Raw genomic sequence first — 22,544 nt, 5'->3', positions numbered from 1 at the left:
TATTCATGATAATCAAGTTCAGCCTTGTATGCAAATGCAGCTTTTTTCTGATCTTGAAAAGCATACTCTCTATAAGCGAAGGCCCTAGTTTGATCAGCAGATAGATGCTTTTCAGTCTGTTCTGGAGTCTCATTTGTCCTGGAAGCGGAGGCCCTAGTTCGATTAGCAGATAGGCGTTCTTCAGTTTGTTCTGGAGTCTCATTTGTCCTGGAAGTGGAGGGCCTAGTTCGATTAGCATATTGTCTTTGTTTAGTCTGCTCTGAAGACTCATTTTTCCTTGCCATTCGCGACAGTTTTGCTTCAGTTGATATTTTTCCGATTGCTGCTTGTTTTTTAGGAGGCATCTTACACAGTGGAAGAATATTGTGGTCAGAATGAGTGAGCGTCTGTAATGGTCAGAGTTGTTTCCTTCACTTCAGTATTTTTATTCTCCGTTTTGTCGTCGTAGTTGTTCTCTGTTGTTGGTGACGTCATGTGTCCAGCTTGTGCTGCGAATATTATTCGAACGCCTTTTAAGCATTTCTTAAATTGAAACTATACCGCTATGATGGGCGGTGGTTGAGATAAAGGCCGCATTAGCTCTTACAGGACACCCTGTATATAGGCTAGCAAAAATACCCAGCGCTTCCCGGGTTTTCTTCAATTAATGGGAGGATTGAAAAAGAGTGACAAACCGTTATAAAGGCATAAACTGTTATAATGGCAGAATTAAAAAAGGTGTGACAAACCATTATAAAGGCATATACGTATAAACATCTGAAACACATTGTTAGGGAACCACGGTAACCAAAGTAAACGTTCCAAAAGTGATTGTTGAGACCCCAAAACCATTGTTGTGCGATAGTTTTTCGTCCATTTCGGGCATTTGCCCAGCACTGAGGAACTTTTAAAGTAGCCTAGGGTTCATTCCCGGTCCTGTTTGGTATATATGCAAAATCTGGCAGCGATCGGCCTAAAACTGTAGATTTGTATAAAGAACATACATACAGACTTTCACATTTATATATAAGATAATGTATATACTGTGTTTCAAAAAGAATCACCGGATTTGAAACGCGTATATTATGAAAAAGGTAGAAATATATGCAGAGACCGGTCCCCTTCTATCGCCAACACACGCAGCCAAACGATTTTTCAACCACGATTCATTAATAAGCTGACCATATTTGTTTGATAGAAATGCGGGACAACCACATGATAACATTTAGCACATTTGTTTGACAACTTTTGAATTTAAATTTTGTTAATTAAAAATAAAATCATTGTCCCATTTTAATATTTTTTTTAAATGCTGTTTTAATCTCCGGTAACTTGGAGTTTGTAATAACTGGATTCAACTGCACTACAGTGTGTTTGAAAAATATTGAACTGAACTATTGGCCCAAAATTCTCTCTTTACGCTTTTGTTAAAGGTAAAACTTCAATACCCCCACATGCTTTCTCTATCAGTGCTGTCTTAACGCATGGCATGGACGGAGGGACGTGGGGGGGGGGGGCATTGCCTCCCCAGCGTCAAAGGTGGAGTCGACTGATCTAATGCATATATGTATATACGAATTGGCATCATCATCTTGCCCCCCCCCCCCAGACTTTCAAGTCTATCTCCGCCTGTGACGCATGGGCCTACCCGGGCACCCCAAGAGAAGAGAGTCTCAGAAAAATGAGAAGTAGTTGAATTTTTCAAGAATTTGCCAGGCAGTGCCTCAGATAGGATCACTTGGCCCGGGACCCACGATGCTCTTAAGACGGCCCCGTTCTCTATTCGGCTCTGGGCTCTATCAACAGTCCAAAACTCTTTCGTTCAAAAGCTGTCTTGTTTCATGACATGCATACAAATGCACTCACAGTATGAATTTTAAACTGTCTGCAAACAACAATAGCTTACGCTGCACTGTGTGTTCCAAAAATAACTGCGCATCTGAAAGTGCACAGCGGGCCACTTGAGTGCTCTGGAAATGTGTCAAGAGTGCCACTAAAATAATCTATAAAAAATTCATCAGGCCACTTAAAGTGTTAAAGTGTATCGCAGACCATTACGTGATCTGCGTGTTGTGAGCCACTCAAGTGATCACGAAGCATGCCTCGGGCCATTCAAATGATCTGTAAATGTGCCTCCAGTCACTTACAGTAATTTGCAACTGAACTATGTGTCACATAAGTGAACTGGGGGTTTGTTCAAGTGATTTGGAAATGTGCTTGGGGTCACTCAGGTGATCTGGAAATGTGCTTGGGTCACTCAGGTGATCTGGAAATGTGCTTGGGTCACTTAGGTGATCTGGAAATGTGCTTGGGGGTCACTTAGGTGATCTGGAAATGTGCTGTTGGCAGCTTAAATGATCTGGAAACGTGTCCCACTTGAATGATTTGATGAACTCCTCGTGGGCCACTTGTGTGGTTTTGTTATTCGTTCTGGGTCACATGAGAACTCCCAGGGCCATGGGTTAGCATCTGTGTTTTAAAGCATACTAGGTTTGTGTGTATAATAACAGCATTTTAATTTGAAAAAAATTCTGCCGAAGCATGTAGCACCTCAGTGCTGAGAGAGAGACAATGTTCTAAGACACTTGAACTGTGTTGACACTTGAATTTTCAAACACCTGAAATGGTGTTTGAAAATCTGACTTTTTTTTTTGCGAAAAGAGCATTTTATTGCAAAACATTAGCATATATAATGCCTTTCACCTGTTTATCAGGATTGGCACAGTATTTACTGCTGATGGTTTTTACAGTGTTTGTAAAAACATATTTATCCCGTGTTTTTTACCACCCAGGGAAAAACTCATAGTTTTTACCACCTTCAGGGGAAAAATTACTGTTTCTATCATTATTTAAAACAAAATTTATCTCCTTTTTCCCTTTAAAAATGCATAATTCTGATACAATGTTGTGGCCCCAGGTGACAGAATAAATTATCTTTTATAGTTACAGCCCTGACCAAGCATGTGTGGATTCTCTCAGTATGTGGTTTCTCCATCATTTTTAGATACCTTAGACCAGAAATTCAGCATTTTATCATGCTCAACAGTTAAAATAATACTCCTTTCTGGGACATGTATGTACACAAGTAACTCACCAGGTTATTTTTTTTGGGGGCTTTCTCATTTTTTTCTAATCGCATTGTTGGATTTTTTCCTGTTGTGGCTTTAGTATCAATAGTATGTTACAATATTGTAGATGTAAATAATGTGTATTTTGTATATTCTTGGGAAGTGTCCACCTCTCAGGACTCTATCATTCCAATTTTAGTATATGTACTAGCCGAAGCGTATTACAACCGACCTTGTCAGGACTAGACAAATTCCAGATGTGAGGTCACCATGGTGACTATTAAATTGGTATTGGTACTTAAAATTCCCCCCTATAGGTGATATTGAGTTGAGTCTGATGACAAAAACATTCAGAATTTGTTCCAGCAGTTCTAACAGAATATGGAAAGGGGTTCTTAACTCTTGAAAAAGCCAAAAATTATGTTTTGGACTATTTTTCTAAAAAATGCTCGAAAAAATTTGGCTAATTTAAAACTTTTAAATTTTTTTTCATTCTCTGGTCTTTAGTGAACAGAAGCAGATTTTTTGAGTTGTATTAGTTTAGACAGGTTGTACTGGATGATATAGCCAGTGTTAATAGTGCTTGACTTCTGACTATGACTATCCCCAGTAGTACCGCAATATAGAATGACGTAGAGATTTTGATACTATTCAATGTCGTTACTGATACCATTTGATGTGGAAACAGCATACATTTGACAACGTTGTTTGACATACAGAATCTGAAGAAATTTTTATTATTTCAAAAGAGACTAATTACCGTGCCTTATTCTTCTTAGAAACAAAATAATGTAAAAATGAGAGAAACTATTTTAGAGAAGAGACATTTTGGCATTTATTTAGTGAATACATTTTTACTATATCATTTGATATCAAACACATAAAAATTTCCAACCTTTTTCTGACTATGTCTTAATGATATCATTGTGCTGCTGGAGTATATCCTATAAATGTGTATTTTTTTTTAGGAAAGCCTAAAGAAACAGGTCATTATGGATTATGGAATTTGTGTGTGACAAGACTTCCTCATTATATGGAGGACTGTGATCCACTAGACACATTCTTTCAAGTACCACAGTATCTGGACATTGCTGGAGCTTTAGCGATACTTCATGTCTTGAAGCTGTTCTCATTACTTCCACTAAGTTGCATTAGGTTTGTTCAAATTACCAGGAATACTCAAGACCTTTTGATCAAGTCTAAAATACTCAGCATTGGGGCAGTTTTAATTGCCTTTATTGCAGGTATGTAAATGAAAAATTTTACTAGTGTCAGTTTTTCTAAAATATTAACAACAAATAACAACTAAATAATTTATTGATAGCTAATAGGAATGAGATCAGCAAGATCTGACAACTTTTCATTAGAAACAGACAGTATACTCTGATTGAAATTTATTCAGTATGTGCAAGAACCATACTGAATACCATAGTTTTCAAAACGCTATCAGAAAAATTAGAATCAGCCAAATTCCTCGGTGTATTCTCAGTTTTTTTCATGTCTTTTCCAGTTGCAGAGTTGCCAACTGTTACGGATTGTCTGTAGTTTCTGCAGACGGCTGCAATAAACTATGGAGCTAAGGGAGATACTCTCAATACTAAGAAAATTGATTGAAAAAAAATTTGTCTTTGAGTTTTTGTGGTATTTTATTTTTAAATCATGATCTTTACCATAATGATGAATGCGTATACACATGTGAGAGAGTTTGAGAGGAGACAAACCAATACCACTCTAGAAATATATATTTTAAAAATATCTTTTAGTGTGGTGTTACACGAACTCAGGGTCGATCCATTTTGTCTGTGTGTGGAAGGCAATCTGTAATGCTTGGTCTAAACCCACTGCTCTACTCGATTCCCAAACTTGCAAGATCCTGTTTTCCATCAAAACCACCCCACACTGTGGGTTAAAAACAAGTTTTTGTGTGGTTCAGCTCGCTGGGTCTAGACCCAGCTTCATTTGCATAGAGCATGGTCGAGCTGGCAGAACTTGTGTCAGAAAGAATGTTTCACATCGTAGGTGCTGTGAGAGCTCTGGTACGAAGAAAACATTACAAGAGAAAGCTTTCAGCAGTGCTGAAGGCTTTGAATCACTTAACAATAATTCTAGTCTCAAAGGTAGGATTCTGAATTGATTGACACTTCCATTGTCTTGATAAACCGATCTTTAACTACTGAGTAAGGTCGTCTTGGATACAGATTTCTAATTAAGCTGGATACTTTAACCAGAATTTGATGATCTAAACCTGCAATGAAACGACAGTGTATAAAATATGGAAGAGTAGATAAACTTTACCCACCAATACTAAGAAAGCACCAATGAATAAGGCAAATATGCTGAAAATACAATCTGAAACCTTTCAAAGCACTCCCAGATTCCATTTTTATCTTTCAAGTCATTTGACAGCAAAGGAACTGACTCAGTCTTATTTCAAACCAAGACATATATTCAAATTCTCAAAATGAACACAATTACAAAACTTTAGTTAAGAACTCCTTGCTAACATTATTAAATTTTTTAGTATAATATTAAAAGACTAATATAGGCCGCTGTGGTGGTCGAGTGGTTATAGTGACGGACTCGCGATGCGAGGATCCGGGTTCGAACCCCACAGTGGTGGTTGGCTGAAGTTGGTTTTCTGTGGTTCCCAACTTCAAGGCGCAAATACGAGCCAATCTCCCCGTTAAAAAAGTCTCGCCACAGAGAGCAACAGTCCTACAACGATAAATCATTCAATCATAACACTTCACTCATAGTTTGAAAAACTGGTGGCAGATGGCAGCACTACACATAACAAGCATTACAGAGAAACAAAAAACTTCACATCAGGTTTCACTACACGTACACGTACATTCCCGCATGTACCGATTCGTTGGGGGTTCCGCGGGGTGTGGGTGTGGGCGGGGTGCATGTGTGGTGTAGCAGCAGTAGGTAGGGCCTCCAAAAAATGGCTCTGGGATCCATGATGTTCTTAAGTCAGCCACCTCGTTGGGCGATTTGCCTGTTGTGGCATTGTATTTGTATTTGTATAAATCACAGAAAATAATTTCACATAACATTATTGCACTTATCTGATAATGGTCCCGAATTTCGGCATGTGACTAGAAGAGTTCTATTTCTGTGCGACTTCCAAAGTCAAACATTTTCCCGATGGACGTCTTCAGAGTAGTTGATCTGACGGCGACTGGTTCATAATATTCCCGATGTAGACATAGCACACCGAACATCGCATTACCACACACCAAGGCACACTATTCTGAATTAGTACAACATCGGAACCGCCTAGAAAACCAATTAATGAATCTGGTCTAGCAGGTGGTGTAAGACCATCAATGAGGCATCGATCATCAGATGTATAACGCCAAAGGACTCAATTTGGGGGAGGACTGGAGTCGGGATCCAATGAGATAGATGTTGAGGATAGCCAGAGTCGACCAATCCATTCGACATGGTTGACGATATCAGTTTGGTCAATACCAAGGATATTAGACGTTGAGACTTTCCATCATCACATGGTATGTATTGGGGAAACTAAGTCACAGCCCACATTTAAAAGTTATTATTAACTCATAAAAATCCGGACTTGCAGAGACAAACGCAAGTTTAGAAAGACATTATGGGATATATTTCCAATCCAAAGGCTAGATGAGATTTCGTTGCATTTCAGCTGATATGGGAAACACTAAACCACCACTGTGCTACAACATTGTGGAATTAAGCTCGAGAAACAAGTGAAATGAAATGTGATTGTTCAATAAACACAATCCATACTTATACTGATCATGAAATAAAATAATCTTGGTCCACTTGGACCATGGAAACACTTCATCTCAACAAGAAAAATACTGTCATATAAAGTACATTTGGATATAATTTGCATATATTTTCACAAATATTGTAAACGATAAAATATTGTTTGGCAACATTCCATGTGAACTGGCCATGTTCACCCAACACGACCAATGATAATCGGAAATTATTTACCAACCCACAACCATCCGTCGGCAAACAAGATATTTAATCATGCAATATTAAACTTACAATTAATGTATAAAAGGAAGACATAAAACCCCAATGAGACCAGGTGACACCTCTCCCGGGAGGAACCTACAGTATTAAAGAATTATATCAGTTATATAAAAACAATATAGACGAGAGATTAATTTTGATGGGACATTAGCAGCCTGACCTGCAGTCTCATCCTTGTCTAGCGACTGGAAGACCCACCCTCCAGCCAAAAGACTAAACAGATGAACTAGCCCATACCAGAACGCTAGCAAGACCTTCAATGGTTTCCTGTAGCTAAGCGGTCCCTGGGGTCTAAAGGTAAGAATTCTCCTGATATTAAGATTTATAATGTTACAAATCCTAATGCATTTCGACACACTGTGGGTATCGTCTTCAGAAGAAGAATATATAACCATACTAATCACACTGACTGAGGATACTACTTGGGTTGAATTCCAAATCTTAACTTTCGGTTACTCAGCAGAAAAAAGTATATCTGTTCACTTCAAACCTTAACTTTCGGTTACTCAGCAGAAAAAAGTATATCTGTTCACTTCAAACATTGTGGTCAGAATAAAGCTAATACCCTCCGTGTAAAACTAATTCAGCACCCAGATTGGCAGCTTGCAAAATAGAGCTACCCGATTGGCCTATTTTAATTTTCTTAGAATTTCCACTTACAATGAATCTAGGCCATGGCATTGCTATTGGTGGTGTTGATTTATTGTCGTTTACTCATATATTTTTAAAGGTCTGATAATAAGTGCCTTCATTAAAGTCTAAATCAGCTGTAGACTTTACTTTGTGAAAAATTCTCACTTCTTGAAATTTGAATCTATGACTCTCTTGCCAGCAGTGTGCTACAATTTTCACATTCCTGATTCTTAACTCAGTGAGCATGCTCATTTAATGTTGTCTTTATTGGTCTCGTTGTCTGTCCTATATAACCAAGAGGACAGTTATCACATGGCATCAAGGCCGTAGCGGGGGGGGGGAGGGACTTGGGGTGGGGTTCTGGTCCCCCTAAAATGTGAAAAAATGACCGAAAAAAGGGAAAAAAGATGGCCAAATCTATTGTTCTATCACTTTGGTCCCCCAAATGAAATTTACGGCTATAGGCCTGCATTGAATTTAATAAATGCCCCATTTTTATTCTTTGGTATAGGCCTAGCATCTTTAGGGGGCTTCAGACCCAAGTTTTTAGTAGGCACATCTATGGTTGTTATGTTGAACTTCGAGAATCAGTTTGATCTTTAGTGAGATTATTGGATTGAAGGGTATAACTACACTTTCTTTGAGTGACCTCTCTGTATTGTGTACTAAAAGTGGATCCATGTACTTGTGTTTCATGAATTTTTTTACAATTCCTGCTCATAACATTTAAAGCATGGCGTGTAATTGGTGGTGTTGATTTATTGTCGTTTAACTAATTTATTTTTGAAGGCCAGAATGTATGGATTTTAGAAGTCTAAATCGGCTGTGGACTTCACTTTGTGAAAAACTCTCACTTCCTGAAATGTCAGTGTATCACCTTCTTGCCAGCAGTGAGCAACGATAGTTGATTTTTCACATTCTTGATTTTTAGCAGAGCGAGCATGCTCATTTAATCTAATTTTTATGGGTCTCCTTGTTTGTCCTATGTAACCAAGCGGGCAATAACCATATGGAATTGTATAATAAATGTTCCATTGTTTATTCTGTGAAATAGCATCTTTGGGAGTTTGAAACAAATTTTTAGTATGCACATATATGGTTGTTAGATTAAACTTTTTGAGAATCAGTTTGATCTTGAGTTTTTGGATCATGGGATATGACTACACTTTCATTGAGTGGCCTCTCTGTAATGTTTTCTAAAGTGGTTCCTCTTGATGGTTTCATGAATTTTCTCTTTTCATGAACAATCTTGGTGTTAAACCACCTGTAGTAATTGTTCTAATGGTTTCAACTCCACAGTCTAATGCTTTCTGATCAGAGCAGATGTTAAATGCTCTCGCTGCATTAGTATGAAACGCTGAGAGTTTCTGTTGCAAGGGATGACACTATTTAAAATAAGGTGGTAGTGAGACTGAGAAAAGCTTGTGATAGACAGAGGTTTGGAAATGTGATGTGTTTAGCTACTAATATGTTCAATAAAGAAAGTTCATTGTTTGTTTCAAATTCAGCTGTGAACTGGTCACATGAGGGTTTATGTCATTTATGATGAGCAACAATTGTTCAAGTCAGCAGTTCTCAACCTTTATTAACTCGTGGAGCCCTTAGTATATAATTTCTATGACGAAGCCCTGTATGCATCTGTTGTTTTTATCAAAACAAGATAAACTGAAGAATATTGAATTTACAAAATCTATTTTGGTTACATGAAATTGACTGATTTATATTATTCTCCTTGGGTGGCCATTGAGCCCCTGGGAAGTGCACATAGAGCAGGTTGCACGGTTGTGAACAGGGTTGGCAAAAACCCAGGTTTTTGGGTTTTTGTGAATATGCTGTTTGTATGCATCTAATTTGATGTATATACTTAGGAATCAATATTCTAATATCATGGTAATTAAATTTTGGTATCAAATTAGTATTAGAGAGATTGAGTTACTTTTAAAATGTTACATCTATCAATTTCTTTAAAATGTTTCTGAGCTTTTCTGTACTTTGCATATATTATAACATTCTCTTCTCCCATGCAAAAATCCATCCTTGTATTCAACCAGTAATATATTTACTAATTTCTTTAAAAAAATTGTTTTGCTAAAAAACTACGGGGGGGGGGGGTGGGGTTGCATGCTAACAAATGCTTTTTAGCAAAAAAACCCAGTGAGTTTTTGTAGGTGAGCCTGTACTTTATAAAAGTTTTATACCACTTGTAACGTTTTTCGAAAAACCATTGTGAAAGAAAACATTGTAAGCAGGAAAATGCTATAAACTGGAAATGTTAATGAAAAACCCAAACTTCACACTTTTTGTGATTTAAGGGTGCGCAATATTTTCTTTTGCACCCGGGGCCTCGACAAACTTTAATCCGCCACTGGTATAGATATCATGTAATACATTATTGATTTTGTTGCTAGACTAACCAAGTATGCACAAAGTATCCCGGCACCATTGATTGGTGCTGAGATACCTTCATACTTGAATGTATGCACCATACATTCAAATTAAATTTATCAGTGTTTTTCATTGATGTGTAGACGTCTACAGGCCGGAGGTTGAGCAACCCCCCCCCCCTCCCCGTTATATGGCAATCATTGTGGATCGGAATAGGATACGATTACAGGCCAGAAAAGTAAAATTTGGGCGCAACTATATACAGTACCACTTTTTTGTCTTTTGATTATGATTTATTAGTAATGGCTTGAAAGGGGTGGAGGAGGGCAAAGTTGAACTGAAATGGGAAGGGGTGGCAAAATTTGCATAGCCCACAGGCGGAAAAAACAAATATGGCCGTGAACAGCCCTAAACCATCGCAAAACCCTCTCTGTTCCGAGACAGAATAATTTTTTTCAGCAGGATTTAAGGAGTGGCTGGCAAAGGCCAAAGGTTTCTCGCCATACAGCTCCACTTGTTGAAGGACAGCTTCCAAGCCTATCCCGGATGCATCAGTATATATTTTCAAAGGACAATTCAATTTTCTTGTGGCGAGTACTGGTGGAGAACTTAAGGCTTCCTTTAACCTTTCGAAGGCATCTTGGTGTTCACACCCCCAATTATACTTTCATTTTTTCTTGCTAAATTGGTAAAGGGGATGGGCAATGTCACTGAAGTGGGGGACAAACTGTCTGTACCAACTGCACAAACCAAGAAATCTTTGTAATTGTTTAACATTACGAGGTCTTGCAAACCGCAGCACAACCTCAGTTTTACAGGGTTTCACATGCCAACCATTTTTTGACAAATTCTAACCCAAATATTCCAATTTTTTTATACCAAGTACATTTCTCATGTTTCAATGTCAAACCTGCTTTGGTTAAACACGAAAATACTTCGAGATTTCTGAGGTGATCGAGGAACGTGGGACTATAAATGACTATATCATCGAGATATAACTTGGCGCATTTCCCCACTAGGTGCCCAGAACGATTGTAATTATAGGTTGAAATGCTGCCAGGGCATGCCGAAGGGCATGACTTTGAACCTATACATGCCTGATTCAATGACGAACATAGTCTTATCACGATCTTCGAGCTTGACTGGCACGTGCCAATCATGGCCCCAGAAGGGGTGGGCTGACAAGGCTGCTGCCCTGGGTGATTTTAATAATTTTTTTGTTTTTCACTCTATAAATTCATCATAAAGGGCCCCCAGTGAAAGATCCCAGCCTAGGGGCCCTGGGGGTGTAATGTGATAGGCCTCCTCGTGGTGCACTCTGGGTAACGCCAAATCTATCACACGTCATTGTCATCGCTTTTTGTGCTCATATACTTCACCTTCAATAGCCCAAATTACATGTTTATTTCTACACATCTTGCAGTACATGTCTTGCATCTCGTTTTGTCCTGTACATGTTTGTCTTCTGTGTCCAACCCCTCATTGTGGGCCCCGCTCCGGCGGGGAGGGGTCCTCCCGGATGGGGCATTGCTTCTAGCATATGCTCCATCCGGGACGCTGTCTACCTGCGTGTTTGCCGTGCGTGGAGACCCGTAAGGCTGGAGATGGGGATCCTGGTTAGCCTGATGCGCTAGCTTTGGCCTCGGATTCAGCCGAAACGGGAGGCTTGGATTAGCCCCGTCCAGGTCAATCGGCTGTGGTCGCCTCGGTGGCTGAAGGGGTTACACTACTGGGCAGGTAGAGGGGCCGGGCCTGCCGGACGTCGTTGAGGTTTGTTGGTGCTGCTTCACGACGATCTTGGATCTTGAACGCGTCTGCTCGCCTGCTTTGGTGGTGTATAGCTCCCACCTAACCTGACGTTGCTACTAACCTTCACCGGTTACGTGTGCGCGTCCCCTCGTAGGGCTCCATGGTGGGCATGGTGCGTGGGAGTGGAACAATACCCATTCAAATATGGGAAAAACAAAAAATGCACCAAAACGTCAAAGAACTACTCTAAGTGAAACAATTGTCACAGAAACCGCTTCTTCAAATCTGTCATCTGTCTCATTCTTCTTCTTGCATAGCTCTGATACCAATAAACAGCTGTCAAAAGTATCACCATTCTTGATTGATAAAGCTCTCTATGGCGCAGTTGGAACTCTGAAATCAGTGAAGGCTCTCCGTTCAGGAGACCTTCTCGTCGAAACTAACACTCCCAAACAAGCCGAACTCATTCAAAAGCTCACATCTCTCGGGGACATTCCCATAACAATCAAAATCCACCCCACGCTGAATTATTCACGTGGTGTCATCTCAGACCCTAACTTAATTAACATGGATGAAGATGAACTAACTCAGGAGCTAGCGTCTCAAGGCGTAACATCTGCCAAACATATCATGAGCCGCAAAGATGGCAATCTAGCTCCATCACGTAATATAATCCTGACATTTTCATCCCCAACATTGCCGAAAGATGTCAAAATCGGTTACTATAACCTCCATATCCGGCCATACATACCTAACCCTGTAAGATGTTTCAACTGCCAAAAATTCGGTCACTCACGAATGGCATGCCGTGGTCAACCCACCTGCGCAAAGTGCGGCGAGAGGGACCACATTTCGGACAACTGCACTAATTCACCATTCAAGTGCGTCAATTGCGGTGGCGACCATTCCGCATTTGACAGAAAGTGTCCGAAATGGAATGAAGAAAAAGAGATCCAGAAGATCAAGGTCCTTAATAACATCTCATATATTGAAGCACGCCGCCGTGTAATCCCTAACCAAACTCCAATAGCTAGCACATCATACTCTAATATGGTAACAAATCCATCAACAGCTAATAAGACTAACAATGTCACCAAAGCATCTGTGACAACTCAGACCGAACCCATAGCTGATACATCCACTCAAACATCATCTAACCAACCATGTAATAGTTGTGGCTGCTGTTGCTCTGCTGGAATACGGAAGGAGTCCACCACCTCCGAAGAAGCAGGAAAAGCAACAGCGAACACATTCAAAGTAACTACAGCTACTAAGCCAAAAATCAATGCTGGAAATAAATCTAAAATAAAACTATTCAAGACCGGATATTCAAGAAAAGCCATTCAGAGAGCAAAGAAGAACCCTACAGTACAAAACATGTCACTGCTTGATGACAAATCAATTGGTGACATGGATCTCGATAATCCGCCAGAATCCGGTGGTACTCGCCGGAAATTAGACCGAAATAAGTTCAAGGACCTTGAACCGTCTACATCCATTTAAAATTTATGGCCAACATTATTCAATGGAACATTCGTGGTCTTAGATCTAATTACGAAGATCTAAAGGATTTAATCAATCGCTATCATCCTGTTTGCGTGGCACTCCAGGAAACTTTCACGAAGCCCTCGGAGACATGTAACATTAGGCGACATTCCCTGTTTCGTATTGACTACGATGACGGGAGTAGAGCCTGCCGCGGTGTTGCTCTGCTGGTTCCACATCACGTGTCGTCGCGCGTTCTAACGCTGCGCACGAACCTGCAAGCCATCGCGGTGGAAATCTCTACAGGCCTAAGAGTTACCATCTGTTCCATTTATTTGCCACCAAATGACACCATCTTACAGAGAGATCTAGAACAACTGATTGATCAATTACCACCACCATTTTTTCTTCTTGGAGACTTCAATGCACATAACATGATTTGGGGTTCTAACAGCAACACCCCTCGCGGGGAAATGGTTGAACGATTGTTAGATGACATGGACCTTACCATCATGAATGATGGCAGTTTCACTCATTTCCATGCCCCAAACAATAGTTTCACTGCAATAGATTTATCATTATGCTCACCTTCACTCTTGCCGAACTGGTCCTGGTTGGTTGATCCAGACCTCCACGGGAGCAATCATTTCCCTCTAGTGGTTAAGTGCCTTGATCGAAGCCATAGCATACCTGAGGGACCTCCTCGGTGGAAGCTTGTGGCCGCCCGATGGGCAGACTTCACGGTCAAGGCAGAAATCACGGAGGATATGGTTTCGCAACCCGACGTCGACCATTGTGTCGACCTTGTGACCAGTTGTATGATCTCAGCAGCCAATGAAACAATACCGAAAGTCTCCTCGAAACTTCCTAAATTTCCTAAACCTTGGTGGAACCACGAATGTAATCTTACGATTAAAGCACAAAAGAAAGCATGGAGTAGGTTCCGGCGGTATCCTACCCATGACAACAAGTTGGCATTTTTAAAAGCAAAGGCGATAGCGAGAAGAACCAGGCGCCAGTCTCAACGCGAGTCCTGGCACAAGTTTACCACGGGAATCAATTCATCTACTTCATCTAAAGTCATTTGGGACCGGATCCGAAAAATCAATGGTCATTATCAGTCTCATCCAATCACCATTTTAAACACCAATGGCACTATCATCAGCGATGTGAGGGATATTGCGGATACCATCGCCGCCCATTTCGCCACTGTCTGCAGTGATGCGAACTATCCCCCATCGTTTCATCCCATTAAATCATCAGCCGAACGTACATCGTACACCTTCCGGCCTTTTACACCGGAGGGGTACAATTCATTGTTCACCCTTCATGAACTGACGACGGCCTTGCAGCGAAGTCCTGACTCAGCTGTAGGGCCCGATGCTATTCATTATTCCATGATTCGGCATCTCTCACCAGAATCACTGTCACATTTACTCATTTTATTTAATCGGATCTGGGTCAGTCATTCATTTCCTGACACCTGGCGAGCAGCCATAGTTCTTGCATTCCCGAAGCCTGGCAAAAATCCTCAACAACCGAACAGTTACAGACCTATTGCTTTGACCAGTTGTTTATGTAAGCTCATGGAACGCATGGTCAACTATCGCCTTATGCACTACCTTGAGGTTAACAATATTTTATCTAAACATCAAAGCGGCTTTAGACGGTTCAGGTCCACAACATGCAATATGTTACGCCTTGAGACATCAATAAGACAAGCATTTGTGAAGAGGGAGCATATGCTAGCCATATTTTTCGACATAGAAAAGGCCTACGACCGTACTTGGAGGCACGGAATTCTTTCCGACCTCTATAATTGCGGCTTGCGGGGCAACTTGCCTATTTTCATTAAGAACTTTCTCGCTCGACGCATCTTCCAGGTACGGATCGGAAGTACATTATCAGCTCCCCAAATCCAAGAACAAGTTGTACCTCAAGGTAGCATTTTAAGTGTAACACTTTTTATTTTAAGACTCAACGGGGTGTTGAGCCAACTCCCGTTGTCAGTCACTGGCGCACTATACGTGGATGATCTGTTGATATCATATCAATCAGTGAATATGAGGTCAGCCGAGAGACAATTACAAACCGCACTCAACAAGATCAGCAAGTGGGCTCATAATAACGACTTCTCTTTCTCCGCTGACAAAACCGTCGCTGTGCATTTTTGCCGGCGTCGTGAGCTTCATGATGACCCACAATTATTTTTAAATAATAGTCAAATACCTATTGTAGAGAATACAAAATTCCTCGGCATTACATTTGACAAGAAACTTACATTTAAACCTCATATTTCACAGTTGAGAGCTCGTTGCATGAAGACGATGAACCTCTTGAAGGTCATCTCTTCTACATCATGGGGAGCAGACCGTAAGTCGCTCCTCCACTTATATAAAGCTCTAATACGATCAAAGCTCGACTACGGTTCCATTGTATACGGGTCAGCACCTCGGAGTTATCTGAGTGTGCTCGACCCAATTCATCATCTCGCTCTCCGCATTTGGTCTGGAGCTTTCCGAACTTCTCCCATGGAAAGCCTCTATGTCGAATGCAACGAGCCATCACTGACATCAAGACACCAACAACTTTCTTTGAAATATCATATCAAAATGAAGTCTTTGCCAGGTCATCCACTTCATAATGTCATTTTCAATCCGTCATTTCATAGACTTTTTGCTGCTCGACCTTCATGTGTTCCATCTTACGGTCTTCGTATGAGGGCACTTGTAGAAGAAATACAAATAGACATCAGTCGTGTGGCCCCAGTTGCTTGGCAACTGGAACCATGGGAGCAGTCTCTGCCAGATGTCTCTCTTTCATTATCATTATACCCTAGAGCCACCACAGCAGACGTCATATATCGACAGATATTCTTCAGGCACAGGGGTAGGTACAATAGGTACTTCCCCATATATACCGATGGCTCCAAGAGCCCTGGGCATGTCGGTTGTGTCTGCATCTGCTGTGAGGAGACATCTTCCAAACCTCCCGATATATTTTCTATTTATTCGGCAGAACTGTACGCAATCCTTCAGGCTCTACGTCATATACGACGCAAACGCCACCGACGATGCATCATTTATAGCGACTCTCTATGTGTTCCTTCACTTTTCACACTCATCCATTCATTCATGCCATTTTTCATGAACTACATTACCTCACTCATCATGGTACTGCAGTAAAAGTTTACTGGATACCAGGTCATGTAGGAATACCGGGCAACAAAAAAGCAGACACCGCAGCTCGAACAACAACCAACATTGATAATAGTCTTTTGGTACCTGCCAGTGACCACTTCTCAATCCTCCGGGAAGTGATGCATCGCCGCTGGCAGGATCATTGGAACAATCAAACTAATAATAAACTTCATGCCATCAAGCCTACACTTTGCCTTTGGCGTTCGAGCTGCAGAACTAACCGAAAGGAGGAAGTTCTGCTTGCCCGGTTACGCATAGGACACAATCGCCTCACACAATCATATTTATTATTACGAGAGAGTCAACCAGAGTGCCCTCATTATCAAAGTCCATTGCTCATGCTTTTACTTGTTCACATCATTGTCATCATTTTACGACCGCTTTTGGTCAGAGTCATCTTTCACTTCATGACATTTTAAATGACAATAGCGATGCATCTCGCATTTTTAAATTCATCAAGGCCATTGGTTTATATGACAAATTATAGTTTTTACAATTTATGTCATTGTTTTACATTTCATGTTCCTTTTTATATGTTTTAGTTTTTTGACATGACAAAAAGACATTTTCCTTATTTTTATGTCATGTTTTGGCGCAGTTTGGCCAAATTGGTCCTTGCGCCAATAAATTGAAAATCCAATCCAATCCAATCAATTAAGTTTTATTAAATTCGGCTCTTCATTGTGGTGATTTTGAGCGAAATATAGATGGTCCTGCCATTTCAAAAATTATCGTTATAGTAGATGGATTTATCATAGTGAAGAATATTTTTTTGAGAGGAAAACATTTTTTAATTAGACTATATATAGGTAATTCCAAACCAGATTTCAAAATTGTTTTGGAGGGTTATATCGAGTATCATTGCAGCGAGGTCTCACTTTACTGTTATTTTTAAATTTACCGCAAAATTAATAATCCCTTGAAATCTATAGCAATTCTAAAAAGCAAAAAAAAAATATGCACTAACGTATTTTGAAAAAGGAGAGGGAAAAGTCTTGCAGTGAAGCCGATCGACACCAATGCATCTTCCTCTGAGCCAATTCGTGCTGACGTCACATTCCAGTTCCGAGGCATTATTTCTAGTGTGGTGTTGAGTCAACCAAGGCCGTCTCTATTCTACCGGGCCTGCTTGTGCGTTTCGATGACGTCATACAAAGAGGCCGATGGTCGGAGCATCGTCTGCGCGCTCTCTATCCCTGAACCTTATGCTTTCCGTAATATTAACTATAAAATTTGTCATTCCTTTTAACAGGCAAATATCGCGTAGCTGTGCCTTCCTTATTTTTTAAAAAAAAGTTACATTCTAACTTAATTTTTTTCATGTTTTTTCTTCATTTAAATAAAGCATTTCAGCAAAAATAAACAGACACTTTTTGAAAAAAAATAGTTTATGAACGTAAAGTATAGTGTATTTCCCATGAATTAAAAAACACACACCTCATAACAGTGAATTTATGATCTCGACTATATAAAATTTTGATCAAATCCCATACACACACAGATACCTATTTCTTTTTCATATAGCCTGCACATGTATTTTCAATCATAATCATACTTCATTTGCCAATGAATACAACACGATATTAAGAGTAATCATAAATTTATGAAACATGGTCCATAGGTGGTTTGTATTATGGGAAACACATTCAAACTATATATTCTGAATTTGAAATGGGTGAAAAAAAAAAGCATATTGCCCACTTTCACAGATATATACACAAATTATTTACAGTGAAATAAATATTTCATTAATACTTTTATACACAACACTTTAGTCTCACTTTCATACAGTCGAAAACTCTGTCATAACATTCATTTTGCATAGAGAAGCAGTGCATTAAAAAAAATGGATTGCCCATTCAAACAAATGACAAAAATCTACTTGAAAAAGTCCTGGGTGTTGTTAGAAAATTTAACTCTGACAAATTTATATTCAGAACATAATCTCTTAAATGCTCTAATGTGTCACGTGCAGAAATTGTCAATTAAAAAATGCATCTGTTGAGTAAAAGACCTTTCAAAAAATGCCTTTTTTCATGTTTTCCCACTTTTTCTTATGTGATAAGCTCAATATCAACTTGGTGTGATGGAGCAATTCTGTACAGGATCATTATGCAAAAATAATGAGAGCAAAAGCAGTGGCCTCAAAGCTAAAGGTGCTCGAGCTCCCACTCAATTGATTCAGCAATCAAAATCCTTACCTAAAGTTGAAAACGAGCACCCACTAGTTCCAAACACTTCCGACACCCCCTGAGCAAAAGAGTTGAAAATGTGTCGTATAAGAGGACGTTACATGCTAGGGTTCATTAACATTATCTGTAGGAATTACCCGAGATAGCAGTCATTTTTTCTCAAATGCCGTTATAATTGGAGATGGAACGAATATTTGGCTGTTATGCAGTATATTCGGCCCTTTTGCCAAATATTTGGTTCGGCTAAATATCGTGTGCACAAAACAATTTTAAGGTAATTATTAAGGTTTTGGAGACCATACCTACAGAGGGACATAGACTTGGTTGAAGGGGTGCAGAGAAGAGCTACACGTGTCCTTATTGGCACACAGGGCTTGAGTTATGAAGAGAGGCTTCATTTTTTGAATATGTTTACATTGGATGAACGCAGGTGTCGAGGAGATATGATCAAAGTGTTCAAACTTTTAGTACACCGCCAATCGACTGCTTTTACAAGGGGACACCAGTATCGATTGGTGAGGGGCAATGCAAGGTTATGGTGTCGCAGGGAATTTTTCTTTAATAGGGTTGTTAACAAATGGAATAGCTTACCCCCGGAGGTAGTAAATTGTAACACAATTGACACATTCAAAAAGAAATACGATAAACATGTTGGGGTAAATCGAGAAGCTATCCATAGTTAGAATAAAACAACCATAAGTATTCTTTATGGGCATTGTATAATATTTTATCATGTGTTTTTATCACAAAAAGACATTTTCCTTATTTTTATGTCATGTTTTGGCACAGTTTGGCCAAATTGGTCCTTGCGCCAATAAATTGAAAATCCAATCCAATCCAATCAATTAAGTTTTATTAAATTCGGCTCTTCATTGTGGTGATTTTGAGCGAAATATAGACTTTTCACACTCATCCATTCATTCATGCCATTTTTCATGAACTACATTACCTCACTCATCATGATACTGCAGTAAAATTTTACTGGGTACCAAGTCATGTAGGAATACCGGGCAACGAAAAAGCAGACACCGCAGCTCCAACAACAACCAACATTGATAATAGCCTTTTGGTACCTGCCAGTGACCACTTCTCAATCCTCCGGGAAGTGATGCATCGTCGCTGGCAGGAGCACTGGAACAATCAAGTTAATAATAAACTGCATGCCATCAAGCCCACACTTGGCCATTGGCGTTCGAGTTGCAGAACTAACCGAAAGGAGGAAGTTCTGCTTGCCCGGTTACGCATAGGACACAGTCGCCTCACACAATCATATTTGTTATTACGAGAGAGTCGGCCACAGTGCCCACATTGTCAAAGTCCATTGACCATTGCTCATGCTTTTACTTGTTCACATCATCGTCATCATTTCACGACCGCTTTTGGTCAGAGTCATCTTTCACATCATGACATTTTAAATGACAATAGCGATGCATCTCGCATTTTTAAATTCATCAAAGCCATTGGTTTTTATAACAAATTATAGTTTTACAATTCATGTCATTGTTTTACGTTTGTTTTCCTTTTTATATGTTTTAGTTTTTTGACACGACAAAAGGACATTTTTCTTATTTTTGTGTCATGTTTTGGCGCAGTTTGGCCAAATTGGTCCTTGCGCCAAAAAATTCAAAATCCAATCCAATCCAATCCAATCCGCAACACCAAGCTTATTGCACATTGATTTTTTTCATCATAAGGCTATTAACGATAAAGTAGTCTGCAGCCCACAGACAGCATGAAGTTAAAAACATTGCACATTTTTCTTGTATAATTATATTGCAAAATATTTATCACAATTTTTAAATATTGCACAATTATATTTTCATATTCTTTATACAGAGTTAGACAACGACTCCCACCAGCGACCCGCGGGACCCTAAGATCGGGAGAGGAAGGCAATATGACAAGCTCCAGGATCCTTCACACGGGTGTAAGCAGAATTTATGTGGGACATCAGTAGCCCGACCTCTGGTCCCGTTCTCGCCTGACAGCCAGGAGACCCACCCAGACTACCAGACTTAGTGAACATAACTGGCCTGAACCAGAATGACAGCGGGTACCTCAGTTGGTTTCTGGTAACTTGAGGTCCCTGGGGCCTAAACTAGAATTAATTTGAAATGAAAGACTTTGTGAAGGATCCCAGGTCATCATGTTACAACACGCAGAACTCCGGTCGGTGGAAGCCGCCTCTATGATGCCGTTCTCTAACATCTGTTTAACCTGGTACTCCACCAACTGCTTCTTCCACCGGCAGAGTGGAAAGGATGGTCAAAATACAGGACTACCCTGTGTACAAATTTTATGTTCAATGACCTGAGTTCTACGTTGTCTATCACGAAACAAATCCTTAAATTTTGACCATTTTTTTCTATTCATTTTTTGTTCCAAAGAAAATTACAAATTTTCCAAATACAAAGTCAAAAAGAGAGTTTTTACATACACTTGAGATCACAAGACCTGTGCAGTTTTCATGCGTGTGTGAAAAGGTGAAAAAGTTTCAAGTAACAATTTTTTAAACCTATTCCAAGATTCTAGATCATGGATTTTTTTCCATTTGATACAAAGGCCGGTTGTATCAGTTAAAATTAGACAAGATTACGATTAAAATAAAGTACTTAACTCCAGTTTCATTACCATCGTTATTTAATCCAACATTCATTACACTTCTTAGAATTTACAATTTACATAATCATTTAATTACGCGAGGTGGCAAGTAGTGAAGAGGAAGGAGTCAGTAATTAACTTACCGCCGCCAGGCAGGGGTGTCCGCGCGCTTCGAAGTTTCTTGTCACTCTGTCTCTGTGTTACGGCTTCTTCCTGGAGGTCTCATTCTATCTCGCCAAACACCTTATTGTGCACCAAAACAGCGTAGTGTTCCCACATAACAACTTGCAGTTACAGTTAAATTGAGCAGGGAAATTATCACAAATTATTTCCCTGTATCACATTCTTTAACTCCAATATTTTTCCACCATGATTGAGCCCTTCCCTCAAAAAGCACTCACCATAAGTTCTGCTTTATTGGGAACGTGATACAAAAGAAAATAAATTTCACATTTATCTAAAAACATGTTCACATCAGCATCCTAATCACTCTGGATCCAGCCGGGGACGTGCACAGCACTATTGAACTTGTTACTATGAAGTCAGCATACTGCTAGAAGGAAGGAGGAACGACTCACCAGAATAAAGGAAGTGTGGTACAGCCGAACTCCAAGGACCGACCATCTCAGAGAAAGTTTATCAGAACATGACCAATATAGAAAAATATAACAAATTTGCATAAACAATGACCTTGGTAATGTAAAGTTTTTTTTTTCAAAATTCAAAGTGGCAACAGTAACAAACAAAATGGCAATGTGATCAAGATCGCATATTTTTTTTTCAGTTTATGAATAATGAGAATATCACAGATTTTTATCTAACCGTGCACGGTTATGAGAGGTAAGAAGACAATATAACAATTTCTTTTATAAAATTACAAATATATAACATGTTTCAAAACTGAAAAATAGAGGTGGGTCTGGCAAATTTCCCAGGAGTTCCCAACTATTGTTACACGTACTAGTACCAAATCTCCCACGGGGAACTTGTGCCGAATTCTACACCCATTACAATATCTCTGTCAACGGTTTTTTTTTTTCCTTGGCTGTTTGTTTGACCTGTTGGGCAAGTTTTCGGGGTAGGCTAGTCCTTTCCAAATGGGGTGTTCATTATCAAGTGGAAAGATAAAGCTAATTCTTGTTCCAGAAACAACCTGAACAGTATAAGATCAGTGGCTTCTGATGGTGCTGTACATAGAGCCAAACCAAAGAATGATACATGTT

The 22,544-nt window shown here is 39.7% G+C and overlaps 1 protein-coding gene across 2 annotated transcripts in view; it reads left to right on the top strand.

The window, feature by feature from the left end:
* LOC149074676 (uncharacterized) overlaps positions 1-22,544 on the top strand; it is a 65,576-nt gene that overhangs the window by 19,696 nt on the left and 23,336 nt on the right. For both annotated transcript variants that reach the window (XM_089247132.1, XM_089247133.1), the window contains exon 4: positions 4,016-4,291. In XM_089247132.1, coding sequence (XP_089103258.1) covers positions 4,016-4,291 — 276 coding nt within the window. The remainder of the gene's footprint in view (positions 1-4,015; positions 4,292-22,544) is intronic.

The sequence above is a fragment of the Pholcus phalangioides genome, unplaced genomic scaffold, assembly GCF_987345545.1.
Source record: "Pholcus phalangioides strain wild (caught in Gottingen) unplaced genomic scaffold, Ppha-v1.0 ptg000017l_1, whole genome shotgun sequence".
NCBI classification, from domain to species: domain Eukaryota; kingdom Metazoa; phylum Arthropoda; class Arachnida; order Araneae; family Pholcidae; genus Pholcus; species Pholcus phalangioides.
The sequence above is the reverse complement of the archived record's forward strand: the minus strand, read 5'-3'. Positions and strand labels throughout refer to the sequence as shown.